Source organism: Saccostrea cucullata, unplaced genomic scaffold (assembly GCF_032062105.1).
Source record: "Saccostrea cucullata isolate Sc308-1 unplaced genomic scaffold, CSIRO_AGI_Scuc_v1 ctg934, whole genome shotgun sequence".
Taxonomy (NCBI): Eukaryota; Metazoa; Mollusca; class Bivalvia; order Ostreida; family Ostreidae; genus Saccostrea; species Saccostrea cuccullata.
The window spans coordinates 173,470-192,676 of record NW_026923633.1 but is presented as its reverse complement, the minus strand read 5'-3'; the positions used below and the strand labels follow the sequence as shown (position 1 = coordinate 192,676).

Sequence of the window (19,207 nt, the reverse complement as noted above, 5' to 3'; positions counted from 1 at the left end):
AGTAACATAATTTGTCCTCTGATTATTTGAAATTAACTTCAAACATCTAAATTTCGACTTTCAAACGCTTTAGATTTATAGAAATTTGGAATTTTGATTCAAATGTTGAAATATCAAATAACCGAAACACTTAGGAGTTTTTATAATTTTACTTTAAATATCCAAAATATCAAATTTCCAAACCCGATTTGAATTCTGAATATTAATTCAATATTTCAACTATCTAAAAGCTCATTTGCGTAACCAAGAGTTTTTGAAATAGTTTCAAAATTCAAACCGGGTTTGGAATTTGATATTTTTGTTTTTTGAAGTAAACTTCTAAAAACTCAAAATGTAAAAAGTGTTTCGGTTATTTAAAAGTTTAGTGTTTGGATCAAAATTCTAAATTTCTAGAAATCTAAAACGTTTGGAAGTTGGAAGTTTGAAGTAAATTCTAAATACCGGTAATCAAAATACAAAAAAATGTTGTTGAATTTTAGATTGTTAAGCTAAAGTTTTTGAAGAAACGGTAGATTAAAGACTAAAAAGTTTGAAATACAAAATAGGTTTTTGGAAATTTGAATTTTGAATATTAAAGGTAAAAATCTAAAAACTTAAAATTCTAAAACCTGTTTGGAAATTTGAAAATTTAGATGTTTGAACTAAAATATTTAATTTCAATAGACCAAATCAGTTTGAGTTTTTGAAAGTTAGAAACTTAAAGTAATATGTTACATGTGTAACATCTAAAACTTAAAATCATTTTAGAAATTTGAATTGTTAAGTGTTACACGGACCCTCACACATACAATGTACATGTAGATACATTTCCATAGTACAGGTACTTCAAAATGAACCTAGCTTAACTTTAAACATTATCCCTATTTAATCGCATTATAAATGTTGGTCATGCAGATCCAGCTTCCAAAGATATGTGTTATACTGTGCATTCCTGAAAGCCGTTGAAAGAAGTTAACCTAAATATATAATTATATAGTTACTTGGAATTAGAACACTTATAAATATTTACCTGTTCGTTCACATGGGATCCAGCATTCCACATAAGTTTGTAGGTGCATTCCTAGATCTTTGTACCCTCTGACAGGTGCGTCTCTGCTTCGGGTAAGACTTAAATTAAAGTTACTTGGGAAAAAACGACTATAATGAATCTAGGTTACATCCAGCATCCGAAGCATGCAGGTCTAAAAGTTTGTATCCCTAGATGAATCCTTCTGGCTAATTTGGATTAGGTATATATGGCTTAGGCATTTCTTATACAAATGAAATCTCCAACACATCTGTTTGCATTTTCTCCAAAATTTAACTTAACATATATTCCAGTTGTTAATTAACTTCAAATGCAAAATCAATTGTAAGAATTAGTGTATGTAATTCATGATCACAATAAACATCTTCCAAATGCTAATTTGGTCCATTTAAAGATAGGTACAATTGAATTGATATCTTTAATTACTTGCAATAACAATGACACTTTCCGCGTCACAGCTGGCGCAAAAGAAAACTTAAATACAAGCCTGATATACAATTTTTATCAATAAGAAATGTAGGTCATGTTCAGCATTTGAAAAAACATAAAACGAATTGAACCTAGGTATAATTGAATTGTACTAAAATCCTTTGTAGGAACCTATCTTCAAATCAATTGTATTCTTTAAATCAATTATACCACAGTAATCCTCAAATGAATTAGAGATAGGGTTCACCTATCTTTAATTGAATTGTTCCAAAAGATAGGTATAATTCATTTGTACCTAGAAATTATGTGGCCTAAGGTTAACTTGTACCTATCTTTAATTCAATTGTATCTATCTTTAATTCAATTGTACCTATCTTCAATTTATTTGAACTTATTTGAACCTGGTCAAATATTTGAATATATGTCAAGAAATGTGCATCAGTTGTTAATTAACTTCTTTGAAATGTAAGTCAGATTCAGTATTTGAAAAAAGTCAAGTCAGCATCATCCATGAATACAGTGTTTTAATTCAAAAAAGTGCATGAAAATATAGTCCAAGGTTACTTGGGGATGAGCCAGTTTTTAACCTGGTCCATTAGGTCAGGTAGTTTAACCCAAGAATGATTCAGTTCTAGTACTTGGAAAAGAGACTATAGGTAGGACGCTTGACTTCGTCCAGGTGAGCTTAAAATGATGGGATTTCGAGTTTTGACAATTTTAAGTATGTCAAGTTTTTTTTCTGGCTGGCCCCCAAGTTTCAAAAAGGTTGCTACGTCTCCGTTATAAATTAAGGTCTTTAAGAGGTCGTTTTTCAAATTTCCAATGTGGTCATAACCGACGGTCATATTTCAGAGAGAATTGGGACAAAGCAATCTTGAACAAAAAGCAGTATTCAATTTTAACATGTCCTCCAGCCAAGACTTTTTGATACGCTACTCTCTTCATAAATGAGGGTATCAGAAATCCTTGGATAGCGAAGATGAATTTTTAAATGAAAGAATAATTCTCTCCGATAGATAAAATGAACGGCTTTGATCTCTTCAAAGATTTGTATTTATTAAATTTATAAATTATAATAAATGTTTTAACAAACTTTTTTTTTATTTTTTGGTTTCATGAACAAATGTAACAGAGGAAAACAAAGAGCCAATATGGAAGTATTCTGAATTTTTGTGAGGATTTTGAAGTTAATTCGATACTAAAGAATTCCATTTCTCTTTGTAGGTATATAAGTGACTATGATGACTCACTTTATGGACAAATAACAGAAGGTTTCGCCCTTCTTTTGCTGAAGCGAAACATTTGCCGTAGTTTCCTTTTTCCCTCTTAAACTTCGGCACTTCGTGTTCTCTAAGTCTTCAAGTTTCACAGAGGAGTAGGGTGACTTGAGTGAAAACTTATTCATGTTGTACATTCCCTTTTATCTTAATTTCATATTAGTTCTGGGTGTGTGTGTGTGTTTTATTCGAATTTTGGCAATACGCCTCCCATGAACCGAAAGATTCGTTCATTGTGCTGTTATGCATTCTCGGCCATTGCATATAGCTATATAGGCTCAAAGGAGTTCAACCTTTTCTCTCTTTTGTAAACGTTTTTTTTTTCCTATCTATATAGATTGAAACGTTCAATTGAGTGAAGGGAAAGCACTCTTTGCATGTACCTCCACAAAAAATTAAACAGCCCTCTTTTTACTGATGAAGGAAACAAAGACACCATTTAACTTGGTGGTAAATTTTAACATCCTTGGTCTTATATTTTATGTGTGTGAATTTTATTTCCCCGTAATCGAAGATTCAATGTTAATAGTTTTTGCCCTGTCCGTAAGCGCTCTTATTTTTGGCATGTGTATTTCTTGTGACAAAGTCTTTCCATGGTAACAATAGATTGTGACCTTGACCTTTGACCCACTTTAAAAAAAATAACCTTGGCCATCACTTTAGAACAGTTTGTACTTGGGATAGCCGCTTTTATATTTTTAAGTATATTCATTAAGATAAGTCATTCCTTATGATTTCTTAGAGTAACAACATTTTTGAGGGTTTTACTTGCATTTTTAAAGCTTTGCCATCAAATGCCATAAGGGGGCATCAGCGTTTCACAAACACACTTTGTTTTCCTTATTAATAATTTTCAAACCTAGTAGACAAGTGTAAACTATGCAGTTTTATTTTTAAGTTTTATTTAAAACAGACATTAGTTGTCCACAAGGATGATCTTTCTTTGCTACACTTACACAAACATTTCTCCCTAAATGGGTCCTGCTAATTAGTGACAAATATTCATATCAAATAAATTTGACAAGAAAAAATATATAACTGTTTCTTATTGAGAGTTTATTTAGTACAAAATTTTACATCAATTAAAGATAACATTCAAAATTCCATAGAGTAACATGAGAAGTATTTTTTTTTACCAACACAATATCTAGATTATCTACATAGATAAAATAAATATATCCCATGAACCATTATGCCTTCTGCTGACTCTAATGCTTTTTTATTGCTTTTAAATAGACATATGTTAAGTATTTAAATTAATAATTATATGTATAAATTATATACACTATTTACAGTATATACAATACATAATTATATGTTAAATATTATATACAGAACATTCAATCACTTACAGCAATACTGCTGCTTAGCACCAACTTTCATTACATTCTCTACAAACAGCACATTAACTAATTAATCCATATTGTAAACACCGCTGTTAAAGAAATGTATTGGACTTATATATTTGGAAAACTTAAGCAATGCAGTTATCTATATCCAATTCACTCTGAAAGTTTTGTCAACGTCACTAAAATGTTTATCAAAGTCTTTAAGATGTTTAAAATATGGCTTCTCTTCATATTCTAACCAAAGTCATGGTTTCAGTTGCTTTTAACTACATCATACTTCCACTGAAATTCTCTATTTTTGGTCCATCTTAAAGCTTTTATATTCACTTATAAAAATTTGTTGGGAAAAAAAAAATTTAATTTAATTAGTATTTTAAAAAAAAATATCACCCTTCAAGTTGTGCATAAATTTATACATATTATTTTGACAGTAAACAGTAGGGATGGGTATCGCCAAAAATTTTGTATCGTGATATATCATGATTTTTTTCCCAGAATATCACGATAATATCATGATATTTTTACAAGCAATTTTTACAATGACTTTAAATGAAAAGTTATTATTTTTCTTTAAATGTGCTAGAAAAACAAAATTTCACTTCTTTTGAAATCATTATGTACATAAATACAATTATGTTTGGATGGTAAAATGCATTTTACAACATTTTTTAGCATTGTAATTTGAAAAACAAACTGCATAATATGTACCTAAAGATGATTACAAGAGATAAACAAAAAATTGGTTACTTCATACAAATGAACTTTTAAAACCATGCATTAAAAACAAACTGCACCACAGATAGATACAATATTGGTTTTCATCAAATGATCTTTTAAATACAGTCTGCAAGAAGTGCAAGTCACAGAATAGGAAAAAAATCCTGTTTTCATGTACAGTACAGTATGTAGAAGAACATTCATTAAGTCTTCTTCTTTAATTTAATTAACATAAGAAGAACAATGCTTATTCAACAGTAACCAATAGATTACAACCTATCAATACAAAGCAACAATTTAGTATATCAGTGTATATACATGTACTTAGTATATATAACCTTCACCTTTAGGGTGGTGTTTATACAGTCAAACTCCATTATCTCAAATATGATAGGGCTATCATAAAATATATAATATTGAGATATCTGAGATTGTGAGATGCTTAAGTTAAGATAAGATAAAAATTTGTATTATGACAAGATTCATAGCAAAAAAGCCTAAAGATAATTCATGTTTGAGATGCAAAATTGAGATTTTTTTTTTATTATGACACGATTTTCTATAAAAACAAGGACATTGAAGACATATTGCAGAGTTATTGAGATACCAGATTTATTATGACAGGATTCACTGTAACACTGTAAAATCACATATTTTCATGGGGTCAAAATTTCGAGGTTTGATGTGGTTATTGGTTTGTAGGATTTAATTATATGTGTAAACAATGATGCATAAAAATTTTACATTTTGTGGTTATAACAAAAGAAAATCTCCTACCTCAAAAACAACGAAAATTAGTGATTTCACCATATACAGTAAAAAATGCTTATATCAAACATATTTATTGGTATAAGAAAGTGAAGCTTACAGCGAGGTTTTTGTTCCCCTCGTTTTAAAAAATATTGTAAACAAAATATACATTTATAACAAATTACAATTACATGTGTATTACAAAAAAACACATACTTCCCTGGCACTTATTTATATCGTGTTTTACTGATAACCCACGAAATATCTCAAGAACAAGAAATACTTTTATACAATTGCAGGATTGTCAGAAAAATTATATCTCATGATTTGATGTACCAGAGCTATTTCTACATAATAAATTCTACAAAAAACTTTGAATACAGTGTACCCAAGGGCCCTTACAAATACATTTCCCAGATACTGAAGTCTGACTGTATTCAGAAATATATGCAAATGAACACACAGTGCAATGTGTATCACATCTATATATAAGTAGATAAATGCATGAAACATTGAATGATTAAATAGTATGTTCCATACGAAGAGTATTTATAAACATGTACTTATATAATCACAGACACGACACAAACTACACATATATCTGGCAAGAGAGTCCATGATTCAATCAAACAAAATGCCTCTGTGTTTTAAAAGTTATAAAATCATAACAATATAGTACTGATATATGACACATAAAACATATTTCTGTTTTGACTTTCTCTCTGTCTCTTTCGTTCTCTTTTTCTGCCTCCTCTCTCAATTATTTCTCCATCGTTTACTTTGCTCTAGCATCATATACCATTTTAAATGCCTGCAGTGATAAATAATGCGTGAATTTTAATAATATGATCAAATTTAATTTCAGGAAGTTAAATCCAGGAAGGTAGTGTACAAACAGGAAGGCACATCCCGTGTGCTATGCACATGTTGACATTTACACTGTAAGCTTCCTGCTCAATTTGCATTAAAAAAAAATAGAGTTCCGCATATCAAATTTTTCATCATTGAATAGTATTTTCTGAATGAAATATAACACTGATTTTGTGTAACAAAAATTCAAATCCTGTAGTGATATTTATAAGTGAACCAGGATACAGTTTTTTTCCTCTCTATAAGCTTCAACACTTACAGATACATGTAGTATGACAGAAAAAAGAAAAACATGTTTTTTCTATATATATTTAAATATATTTAAACCTTCCTTTAATTGATAAAATTGGATAACTTAAAGACTGGAGGTATTTTATTGTATATTAGTCACTATAATTTATGTGGGTAATTTTATTCTCCGTTACTTTGATATCACCTGTAAATGTATAGGCATCAGGAAATACATTTTATGGTAAAAATATCCTGATAATATTAATGATAGCATTAACATTTTGTTCTGTGTTATAAAATAATCGCTTATACAGGTAATCTCTGGCTCTAAGGAACCTCCTGTTGAAGACTTTTCATATTTTCCTTATACAGAATAAAAATTTTAGATTATAACCGAGTTTTATTGTATATAAATGTATGAAACTATTGACCATGGAGGAGGATCTTACTTTCTGCATAGCAGCGATCCAGATTTGTCCAGGTTTTTTGTTCCCCCCACTGTCCACCATCATCTTAATGATGTTCGTCCCTCCAGTGGTGTTGGTGTATTTTATTGCAATGCCCCCAGCTAAGGTGTTGCCTTAAAATCATATAATGAACAAATTATTACTGGTAGAAATCTCTACTAAATTAACAACAGATAAATTCAATACATTATGATGCCTAAGGTGAAGCATAGAAATTGAATCATCCAGGGATTTTACCCATAATATTGACCTCTTAAACTTTAAACTCTGACCTTGTGAACAAAAAATGTGTCTTTATCATCCTTCAACAAGTAACTGATAAATACTACTATGTATGGAGTTTATACAAACAAACTTATATATACATATATGATAAAATGGCCACATGAGATTCTTGCGATTATCTCTTTACTTCTAGTATTTCTCTATTATGCAAAAACCATGTTCAAATTATAGTAATATATTTTTTCATGCAAATATCAAGTGATTTGTTTTTTAAGATATATTCACCTTTTTAAAACATTCTATTTGAATTTTTCTTTGTTCAATAATGCAAATATCAAGTGATTCTGAGTTCATGAATTACATGTATGAGAAAAATATTCTAATAGTTTCTTAAAAATTGGGCTTTTGTATATATACATGTAAATGCAAAATTTGATACACGACAGAATGGAAGACAGACAAGACAAACACTCTACACCCCAGCCATATTCATGCTGAGGTTAAAAAAAAAACAACTGTTTACACAACATTAACGAGAAAATGGTCTCCAGTGTAACACAACAATACACAACAAAATAATTTTTACAAGTTTAGTAGTTTACCTGAGTAAATTTCATCTGAGAGCGATATGGGGCAGAAAAAAAACACACATAATAGAAACATTTGCAGCCAAAATATTGATAACATAATTTAACTTCTTTGACTATTTCATTCAATTCAGCCAATATTACGCAAAGCATTCTTCTAGTGGTTGAATATCACTTTGTTTTAAAAAAGAAATCTTTTCACCTTCTTCATCTTTGCCTGATGGTAGAATCTGCAAGGTGTCGATTTTCTCAATCTGAACTGGTTCGTGTTTGTCATTATCTCCCTCAAATAGCAGCTGTCTATAATTAGATTTTAAAACAATTTAGGTCAAACCAATTACATGTAAATCTTTTGTTGTTCTGTGCAATCTGTAAGAATTAACATTCAGCATTAAAATACCTTAAAAATACATGTACAGTGTATAGTCAAATTATTTCTTAAAGCTACTCTTTATTCCACTTGTTAATTTCATATTCTATATTGGTCTTTCTGCTGGTTATCAATCAAATGTAGAAAATGGTTCTAAATTTTAACAACTGTCTCTACAGTGTATAAATACTAGCTTAAAATGGAATTAACACACAAAATCTTATTAGATAACTGAGCTCAATACTGCAATCACTATGCTACAAAAAAAACGTTTTTAAAATTTTTTTTTAAATCTTCCGACCATTTTATGAGAATGGACACCATTCAGAGTGTTCCTCACCTGTGATTGGCCGATAGTTTGACGAAAAAGAGAGATCCCTCATCTGGTCCTGTATCTGAATCAGTCACGTTAAAATAACCTCCTAAAAAAAAAAAAAAACAGCAGTATCTGTTAGATGATAAACATTTGTATCTTAAACTGCTAGAACTCATTATTGTGAACTCATTGCATGGTCATAAAAATTTGATATATCTATTAAAGAATTCAAAATAAAGACATTTCAACAAAAAAGGACTTTCGACAATTTGCTCAGACTTAAATTGAAACTCTTTGACATGTCAAAGGTATACCGTATTTCAGGGATTTCAATAATTTTGAAGTGAAGATGAATTGTCGATTAAAGAGACTGTTTCAGAATAATGTCCAATAGTTTATTTTGCTAATTTTTAATTCCAAATGACAAATTCTGGGTACTGAAACAGTGAAAAATTGCTTCCTGTCTCAACTTATTGTAAGCCTAGTAGCTAGAACTCAAAAAATCACACTTTGACAATCTACCAATTAAAGATCAACTAAATTTATATGACAGAAATATACCATTCAGCAGTGTTTTTAAATGCTTCTCAAAAAAGTCCTCCTCTTTCCGTGAAATCTCTACGCAGACTTGGCAATGACGGACTGGGTCCAGGAATAGCATTCTGGGTAAATTCACCTTCTCCTGACAACAGTCGTTACAGAAGCACTTTCCACAGCGACGACAGTGATGCTGAGGCAAAAAATAGGCAAGATCTGTCACCATAGTAATCATTTAGACTGTTTTTTTTAAATCTAAATATTTTAAATAACATTTTGGAATTGTTATATATTTTTATTTAACGCCTGTTCAGTGTTGCTTCTTTTAATAGTGTTTACCTTTCTTCTTTTGAAGAAATCAAATTTTGCTCTGCAGTTTTGACACAGTTTGCACTGGAAAAAAAGAAAGAGAAATATCCCTCTTGAATTCGAATAATTACAATATGCAACAATGAACTCATTTAGAAGACATTGGGCTTATTTTGTTTTGTTTTTTATGATGGGCGTATATTTTTTTATGCATAAAATTGATGCAATTTACGGAACTGTTCACTATGTCATTCCTGGTTCATTTAACTTACCTCATCGTCTGATACCCAGGGAGGTTCTGGGAGGGAAAATGGGCTCGAATCAGAGTCAGACACGGGGATCATTCGAAGTCCGCTCTTAGATCTCTCGAGTTTCTTTTCAGGTCCTGCCATCTTTGACAAAACACCTTTCGGAATCCCTCTTCTCAAATCGATAATCTAATTGACGCAAAGTACCTAAATGTATCCCGGGCGACGAAAAGTGATAATATATATAATCTATATATTTTTTTAAATTAAGATGTGTTTGCGAAACACTGATGTACCTGTATAGCAGCTTATGGCAATGGTTGAATTTTCTCAAATGTAAGTCAAGGTCAAGGTTAAAAGGTCAAAATTATTGGTACCCAATTGGCAAAGGAAGAACCCTCTCTACACTGCACACTAGAGAGTTCTGATTCTATGCTATTTTTTGTAGTTAAGAGTGTTCTGCCCTTAGATGTAAATTCTAAAAAATAGAAATTTACAGTATATTACTCAATTTTTAACCAATTCAAGTTTTCTGAACATTTTAAAAGGCCAAAATAAATTAATTGAAAATGTTAATTGCATGTATTTTCTCTGTGGAAGTAAACAACTGTGATTTCGATCTATTCACGGATACTGTGTTGTGTTTGAACATTTCTTCTGGGGGTAAATGTCACGTACCATAAAGTGAAAATTAAATAGATAAGCTTAATATTAACACCTTTTAATATGCAGTATATTTTCCCCAATGTCCAAAAAACATTTTGCAGTGGTGTAGAGAGTGTCCTTAAGGAATATAAATTATGAAAGCCTTATTTCTAACAATTAGAAAGTTGTGGCCAAAATTGTTATTTTTTTTTTATTAAAAAGTGGCCCACAATATAAGGTCAAGGTCAAAAATATTTATACCCATTGAAAGATGTCACCAAGAAACTCATGTGAAGTAATCTTGAAAGCCCTAGCACAATTTTAACTGATCAAAAGTTAGGGCTATGTTTTAAGTTTGCTATTTTTTTTTTATAAAAAGTGGATCAAACCCCAAGGTCAAGGACAAGAGGTCGAATTTGGTGGTACCTGAAGAAAGGTCTTGTCACAAGGAATATACCTGTGAAAATATGGAGCCACAGCCCCGCCCACTCCGGCCTAAGTTATGGGCAAATTTAAAGTTTTAGCGGACAAACAAATAAACAGAAAGACAGACGAATGGATTGACCATGCACAGGACCTTTCTTCAGGTACCACCAAATTCGACCTCTTGTCCTTGACCTTGGGGTTTGATATACACGGGTAAACGGGTCGACTTCTCGGGGAGGGGGGTCCAAGGTCACGGTCACTTTTTTGTTGTTTTAGTATATAACTTTAATAGCTCGGCAGATTCCAGGGTGTGTGTATGGATGTAACTGTTAGGCACATGCTTTATAACATAATTTTTTTTTTTAAAGTAGAATAATTATTAATTTTGTTTGAAGGTTAATTTTTCTTTCTAAAACATTCGAAGTTTTTGTTGTTGTTGTTGTTGTCGTTGTTAACAACAACAATGTTTTCAACATTTGGACGAAGAAACTTTCATTCCTCTTTATAAGACACTTGTCAGGACACATTTAGACTATGCGAGTTCGGTCTGGTTCCCTTTCAAATCAAGACACATAGAGATGATGGAAGGAGTGCAGAGAAGAGCTACCAAGCAGATTCCAGGATTGGCAAAATTAAGCCATGAAGAAAGGTTGAAGAAACTAAAACTACCAACGCTGAAGTACAGGCGCCACCGAGGAGATATGATTGAAGTGTACAAAATAACAAGTGGAAAGTACGACCCATTAGCAGCAGACTTTATCAAGTTAAGGAGAGACCAAGTTACTAGGGAACAAGGAAGAGGGAATTCCAAGAAGCTGTTTGTACAGAGACCGAGACTCAATATAAGAAAATTCAGCTTCAGTGTTAGAACTGTCAGTCTATGGAATAGCTTACCAGAGGATAAGTGCTAAAACTCTGAATACTTTCAAGAATAGACTAGACAACTTCTGTAAGGACCAGGATGTGCTCTATAATTACAAAGTAGACTTTAAAACCGATTACAACGGTAGTCACCCAAGTAGTCACAAAGCAAGTTTGGAGTCCGACGAAGAGGACCTTGACAGGACCTGTGTTGGAAAAATGCCATAAGTAACCATAAGTAAGTAACAACAACAACAAAGACTTCGAATTGTTTAGAATAAGTTCAAAGTAGATTTCATTTATTATAATAGATAATAATAAAATTAAATAATAAATATTTTGCAATTCATTTATCATTATTTAATATTATTTTAATATGTTTTTTCTGAATTCAACGGAAAAGGTGTAGGTTTTTAAAAAATTAACCTACAGAATATTATATATTCTCTGTATTTTAAAAGAAAGCACGACCACAGTACAAAAAGTAGTGTGCGATTAATAAAATTTTTTGCTTTTTCAAATTAATTAATTAATTAATTAATTTATTTATTTATTTATTTATTTATTTATTTATTCATTCATTCATTCATACAGACTACAGAATGTACAATACAGTAGATAATATTTTTTTAACTATCAATTAAACTGAGGGGTGTCTATGATTTATTTATTTATTCATTCATTCTTGTATATTTTATTTGTTTGTTTGTTTTTAGGCAATAAAAGAAAGGAAATAATAATTTAAAATTCAATATGACACCAAGGAACATTTTACATCAATTAGCATACTCTTGGAGCTAAAAATCGGAATACCTCTAGCTTTTACTTTCTGTTTCACTAAAATTGCGAAATGGGTACACTTGGGAGGAATTTTATGTTTGTAATTTTTCTGTTGATTTTAACCACTTCTTCTGTTAAGGGTAAGTAAGATTACAAACTTTGCCTTGATTTTGAAAACTTTCAAACTTGAATCTTTTCTACGTCATTTGTGTACGTTCACTTTGGACCTTGCAAAATCAAAAGCGTTACCTTTCTTCACCTTATTGCACTGGTGGATTTAGAGGGAAGCTCAGGGGACCCGGACCCTTTTGTGTCCAAATATACATAAGATAAAATAAATCGATGAATTTTTTAATGTGGATGGGGCCCCTCTCAATCAAGATACATCTGGTACACAGCCCAACCCCCTTTCAAGATTCCTGGATCCGCCACTGAAATAAGACAACGCAATCTTATTTAATTAGCATATAGTATAACTTTGAACCTTGAAGGAGGTGTGCGACCACAAAATACAATTTTAGGAAACATTCACATATATAATGATTGGCCTACAAAGTTTAAAATCAAAAAAGAATTGGCAGAGTTAAAGGGGCATTACTCCGCATGGCCTTGCAATAATCTGCGTCCGAGTAAACTTCAGATCCCCGTTATAGTAATGTCATGGTGTTTGAAAGAGTGCAGATCTTTGTCATGCACTTTGAGAGGTGACTTGAAACCCTCTCAATCAAGTTACATCTGTACACAGGAAAACCAAGTCCCAAATATCTGACAAGGCTATAATTTTTCACAATTTTGATTTTTTTATGTACATAGCAAATATCATTGCAAAATTGTGAATAAAGCTTAACAAAGCAGTGTCACTGATTGAGATGTTTGGTTAGTGGTTCTAGACCTTGTGAAGAATAGGAACATACAGGGAATTTTAAAAATCTTTTTTTTTTTATTTCCCATTACTGCATTAGAACAAATGGGCTATAAATTATATGTTCAACGAAAAAGAGTAAGATTTTTTCAAATTTTATTTTCAGGCATTAGGTTTAGATGGGCCTTTGGAAATAGCCATGGGAATCAGGAACCCTCTAAGACGTCCATCGGTGGCAGGGGAGGAGGTTCATTTTGGCAGGAAGACGTTTTCAACACCTGGGTGTTCGGCGGAAAAGGTATCTATAATGGTCGGCCATCCATGAAAAACGATCTCTGGAAATACAATGTCAGGGAAAGAAAATGGACTTTGGAACATCCTGGATCGGAAAGCATGGACATATCTTCCAAAAATAAAAATAGGGCACCTGTTCCCAGGAGGTTTGCCTCCATGTGTGGGGTACCTGGGACACTGATTGTGGTGTTTGGGGGGATGAATAAGGACCAACAGGTGCTTGGAGACACCTGGGTCTTTGTGTTCAAGAAGAAAGAGTGGCTTCCATTGTCAGAGATGCTTAAGAATATGAGGAATGAGAGCCTTGGTGAGTCCCCCAATCCAAGAGCAGACGCTGTTGTGTGGTGTATGCATACAAAAATGATGGTCTTTGGAGGCATTTCTGAGACTTTGGATCAGTTGGATGACATGTGGGAGTACAGCCTAATCGATCTTAATTGGAGGCAAGAGAAACTCTCATCAGAGCTTCACCGGAAAGGCATCATCCGTCCCCAGATATCGTATCCTGCAGGGCGTAGTGGGGCAACGGCCTGGGTCGCCCACAATGAACAGCTCTATATGTTCTCTGGAAACACAAAAAACAAAAACAAAGTGGATTCTCATAACAATTCAGGCTTTTCCACTGATCTGTGGAATTTTGACTGCAAGAAAAATACATGGATTAAAATTATGGGAGATCCGAATAAGTGCTTGGCAGGTTATTATGGCAAAAAAGGCCTGGCAAACGAGAAAAATATTCCTGGATGTCGGAGAGGAGCAATTCGTTGGACGGATAGTGAGGGGCACCTGTGGATGTTTGGGGGAGAGGGGGCCTCCTCCGACCCCAGAACAATCTCGGATGAAGTTCCAGATGTCATTCTGAATGACCTTTGGTACTTTGACCTGGACTATAAAATGTGGTCATGGATGGGTGGAACAGATAGAGCCAGTGACCCGGGAAGTTACGGTTCAGCGGATAACGAATTTGATCACGGAAGATATCCAAGCTGTCGAACAGACGCCATGGCTTTTAATACGTGGAACGAATTGTATGTAGTGGGCGGGATAGGACATGACTCTACGAAAGCTTTCAGTCTATTGGACGATGTTTGGGGGATCGACGTCCATAGCGAGGTTAATTACAGAAGCTCTGCTTGGCCGGGATCAGTGTTCATGCTCGTGTTTTTCTTTATCAGTTTGCTTCTTGTTCTAGTTGTTACTTTCAGTTTTGCTCGTAAATATTTCACAGGAAGTAGGAAAAGTGAGAATAAGAAATACGATGTAGAATATTCCATGCTCCAGGATGAAGCAGATTAAAGAATCAGTGCTTCCTTGTGATGCAGATTACATGTCTATATTGTTATTTAAATATATATGAGGGTTGATCCAAAAGTTCGTTGAATTTCTTTCTAAAATTCTATCGTGATTTTATAAAAGCAAACAATGGGCATATTTATAAAATAGAGTCATAATGCAACAATACTGGAAAATTTCACTACATTCCAATTACCAATAAGGTCACACGAGCTTTCTGAAAATGGATAGTTGTGAAACCCGGGGGAGACTTCGACGTAACGTCAAGTGAGGTATGTCACGTCACGTTATAGAGGCATCTCACCCTAATGTCCAATTCGAATACGTAATTTCACAAAATGCTGTCCTTTTCTATATTTTTTTTTTCTCATGAAAAGCCTGGGTATCCTCTCGCACCAACTCATCTTCATTTTTCACTCATATTTCAAAATATCCCCCATCTTTCCCTATGATGTTTCGATTTCATTAGCAATGTCAAGAACAGAACGTCAGTTGACAACGTCTATTATCGCTTTTAATTTGTCTAGGGGGATAAACACTAGTCTTAAAACAGAGCCTCAAAAAGGCGGCCACAACTTGAATCAACGTCCGTGGAAGTTCTATTTTTCTTCAATTTTTTGTGACACTGGAAATCCAGTAACTAAATGTAATTTTCACCAGTTTGTGTCAATGATATATGCATTTAAGATAGAGTGATTCCGGGATTTTCACAAAACTTATGACTTTACCGAAATTTGACGTTGTTTAACAACCAAAATATGAACAAAAAACTATCAACTAATAAACAAAATATCCAGTAAAATCAGTAAAACTTGCATACAAGGGTTTATAAAAGATCAAGGAATCTTAATAATGACATAATTTTCATTTTCTGTAATACATAGGGTGGTTTTAATATCATTTCAAGTATTAAGAATTAAAATGATTGTTGATGTCTTCCCCGCATTTCCAAACATCCGTTGCTATGGCAAATGCTATAGACTTACCATCACAAATATTTAAAACATTTTTTTATCTAAAATATTCAACAAGTGCATGTCTATATTCTCATTTGTAATTTTCACACAATTTCACTTATAAATAAATAAGATATAAATTAAAGAAATTCCACGAACTTTTGGATCAACCCTCGTATATATATTTAAGTTACATGTTTATACATATGTTTAAGTTACATGTAGATACAATGTATGAATATTCGTGAAAATTTTGTTAAAAGATTTCGATGTTGAACAATGTTGAGTATTTAAGTTTTTTCAGATTTAACCCCACCTTGATAATAGAATCAGGCTGTAAACTGTGATAATACACAAGATATGATCTCTTTTATAAATGAAATCCAAGTCATCTGATGAATGTCAGCATTATTGTGTTTTGTTTTTAATGTACAATAAAACTTGACTAATCCAGCTACCACTAGTTCCAAAGAAATAGGCGGGATTAGAAAATATTCCAGATATGAAAACATTTTAGCAAATTACTAAAATTTTAATTGTATTACTGTAAACGTATTACATTTGGCTGTGTATTCTATTTAGCGTTTTTGGTGGAGAGAAACTTCCACTAATTCATGTACAATGCTAAATATCTTGCACACATAGATATAAATAATAATATTGAGAAATGCACTAAATCAGATTTTCTCTAACTTGTTAAAAAACCAATTTTCGCCAAATATCGTACATGCTAAATACAATACATTTACAGTAATAGACAAGATTTCGGAATACACAATATCTGGATTAAACAAGTTTCACTCTATAATCATCATGTACTGTACATCAATTTGTAAATTTCTTGTTTTTTTTTTTATCTTTACAGATGTGTGTGCATGCATCATATACATGTATATATTTTGTATTACCTGGTTACCATAGTTTTTTGCTGTTTTGTTTATTGTTAGACAATATAATTATTCATCTTATGTGAACTGTTGATGATATACTAATTAGGTCCCTGCTGAAGTCAAAAGTTGTTTTTGGTTTTTTGGGAAAGAAAGGTGTTCAACCATAAGTATTATTTTTTATTATACTTTCATGTTAAATACTAAAATCTGATTGGTTTAGACGCAGTTAACAATCCGTTCGATTACCCTGAGCCTTAGCAACACACGTGACAACGGGTAACACAACGGTAATGCCACATGCGTGGAAATTATGCGCCTACGGTTCACCGTAAAACATTTTTCCTCAAAAAAAGTCAGTTGCGCGTTTGAAAGAACCGGAATTAACTTGACGTCAATAAAAGCTTGCGTCCGATATATTTACTTGAAAACAACAAAAAACTGTACATGCTTGCGAGTGTAGGAAACATGCTTGCAAGCCAGAAATAACGAAACTTTATATGATAATTGACTCTAATTCGAGTATCAAACAAACAATAAGGAGATTAGTGAACCGGTGAGTGTGAAGGCTTTCTATACATGAACGTAAAGACGATCGACGGCTATTTTTTGCTGACGTCCTAAATCAATAAGACATTCAGTATAATAAAATAAAATTATTTTGGAAAGTAACATTTGAAATGGACTGTTGATGATAACCATTGTCAACCTCCGCTGACGCGTCGGTTGACAATGGTTTTCCTTGGGGTGTCAATTTCAAATGTTACTCTCCAAAACAGGCACCATTTATATAGTAGCACTCTGTTAGTCTATATCCTCTAGTCATTCATTCTTCCATTGGCATTACTATATGCTCAGCTACTTTTAGTCAAAAATTGATTAATACCTCTGATATTACTATTTACATGCTCCTATTTCCTTGATGGGACAAGATGTATTTATTAAGCAAGTTTTACTTTTTAAACCAAAGACATACATGTAATAAGCTTGCCTGTACAAACTGTCTTTTTTTAATACTGACAAACCATATCATTAGTGAACAGCTGTGAACTATCATGTATAGTGGACATATACAAGTACTTTGTTCTCATGTAATGCTTGATATTTTTCTCCAGAATATTTTTTCTGCTCAATAGTAAAATGGTCATTACATGTGTCACAAGAAAACAGGGTTTTGAAGTGTTGTGCATTGAATAGCTGTATAAAGAGCATTTGTGCATAAAAAAAGTTTATTGTCACTCAATTTTAACTGTGAGATGCTACTCAATTTTAACTGCCAATTTCTACTCAATTGAGACTTTAAATTGCTACTCAATTTAGCTTACAAATTGCTACTCAATTTTGACTGCAAACTACTCAATTTTAAAGGAAAATTTTTTGTTTGGTAGTAACCTTATTAATAATATTTTTTTAAAAGATATCCTGATATAGAAAAAAAATTATAATGAACATTAAGCAATGATAGTGCCTTAGTACATGTGTACTAAATTTGGTGTAGGGAACGGTGTGTTCTGTTGATTTTCTTGTGGGTTGTGTGTTTCTGAGCCCATTTTTTCTGCTTTGTGTTCACTTTCATAATGTTATCCAAGTCCCTTTTTAAATTTGTATATTTTTATGCCCTACTTATTGTTTCTTTCTTTATTTCATAATAAAAAGTTATATTTACAAAGTAAACTTTGAGTTTTTTCTTCAAGAAAATATAAAAGCAGATGAAGATGCATATATTTTGAAAATCATCTGCGGTTGGATAAATGATAGAAAAAAAGATGGTGGTAGAATTTGCAGATAAATATGTGGGTCAACAACTTTACAATTAAGTTTAACAAGTCCATAACTTTACAGTTAAGTTTTTTCAGCCCACAATTTTCTATCTGTCTAGCAGCAAAGAATCAATCTTAATTTCTGAGAAGTATATGTACTTTGCTGACCCAATGTCTTATGCGGATATATGACATCCCATGCTTCATTTTTGTCCCCCGCTTTCGCAAAAGCATGGGGACATTAAATCTCATTCATCTGTCCGTCAATCTGTCCGTCCGTCACAAAAACTTTAACCTTGCCCCATAACTTTTGATTTAGTGGAGTTATGACTTTCATATTTCACATGTGTATTACTTGTGACAAAACCTTTCTTTGGGTACCACCAAATTTGACCTTTTGATCTTGACCTTGGAGTTTGACCCACCTTTACACAAATTTTTAGCTCACCTGAGCCGAAGGCTCAAGTGAGCTTTTCTGATCAAAATTTGTCCGTTTGGGCCAATTTCAACCAAACTTTCCACAAAGTATCCTTAGGTGAAGGGGATTCAAATTTGTTCAAATGAAGGGCCAAGCCCTTTTCCAAGGGGAGATAATTATGAATTAGTGAAAAATTAATGGCATTTTTCAAAAATCTGCTTCTCAAGAACCACTGGGCCAGGAAAGATGAAACTCAAGTGAAATTATCCTCAGGTAGTGTAGATTCAAGTTTGTTCAAATCATGACCCCCGGGGGG

The 19,207-nt window shown here is 32.4% G+C and overlaps 3 protein-coding genes across 3 annotated transcripts; 2 read left to right on the top strand and 1 right to left on the bottom strand.

Annotated features, from left to right (window-relative positions):
• Positions 1–5,932: 5,932 nt before the first annotated feature.
• On the bottom strand, positions 5,933–9,873 carry LOC134264536 (zinc finger FYVE domain-containing protein 21-like). Its single transcript, XM_062746825.1, has 7 exons — positions 9,734–9,873; positions 9,492–9,545; positions 9,177–9,345; positions 8,640–8,721; positions 8,132–8,229; positions 7,100–7,230; positions 5,933–6,360 (listed from the first exon to the last, which is right to left on the bottom strand). Exons 1-7 carry the CDS (start codon positions 9,851–9,853, stop codon positions 6,325–6,327), a joined length of 690 nt encoding a protein of 229 aa, XP_062602809.1. The 5' UTR covers positions 9,854–9,873; the 3' UTR covers positions 5,933–6,324.
• A 1,485-nt stretch (positions 9,874–11,358) lies between these two features.
• On the top strand, positions 11,359–11,691 carry LOC134264531 (uncharacterized). The gene has a single exon (XM_062746820.1). The coding sequence runs from the start codon at positions 11,359–11,361 to the stop codon at positions 11,689–11,691; it is 333 nt and encodes a 110-aa protein (XP_062602804.1).
• Positions 11,692–12,456: 765 nt separating this feature from the next.
• On the top strand, positions 12,457–15,751 carry LOC134264546 (uncharacterized). Its single transcript, XM_062746839.1, has 2 exons — positions 12,457–12,561; positions 13,450–15,751. The coding sequence occupies exons 1-2, from the start codon at positions 12,492–12,494 to the stop codon at positions 14,871–14,873; spliced, it is 1,494 nt and encodes a 497-aa protein (XP_062602823.1). The 5' UTR covers positions 12,457–12,491; the 3' UTR covers positions 14,874–15,751.
• Positions 15,752–19,207: the final 3,456 nt, after the last annotated feature.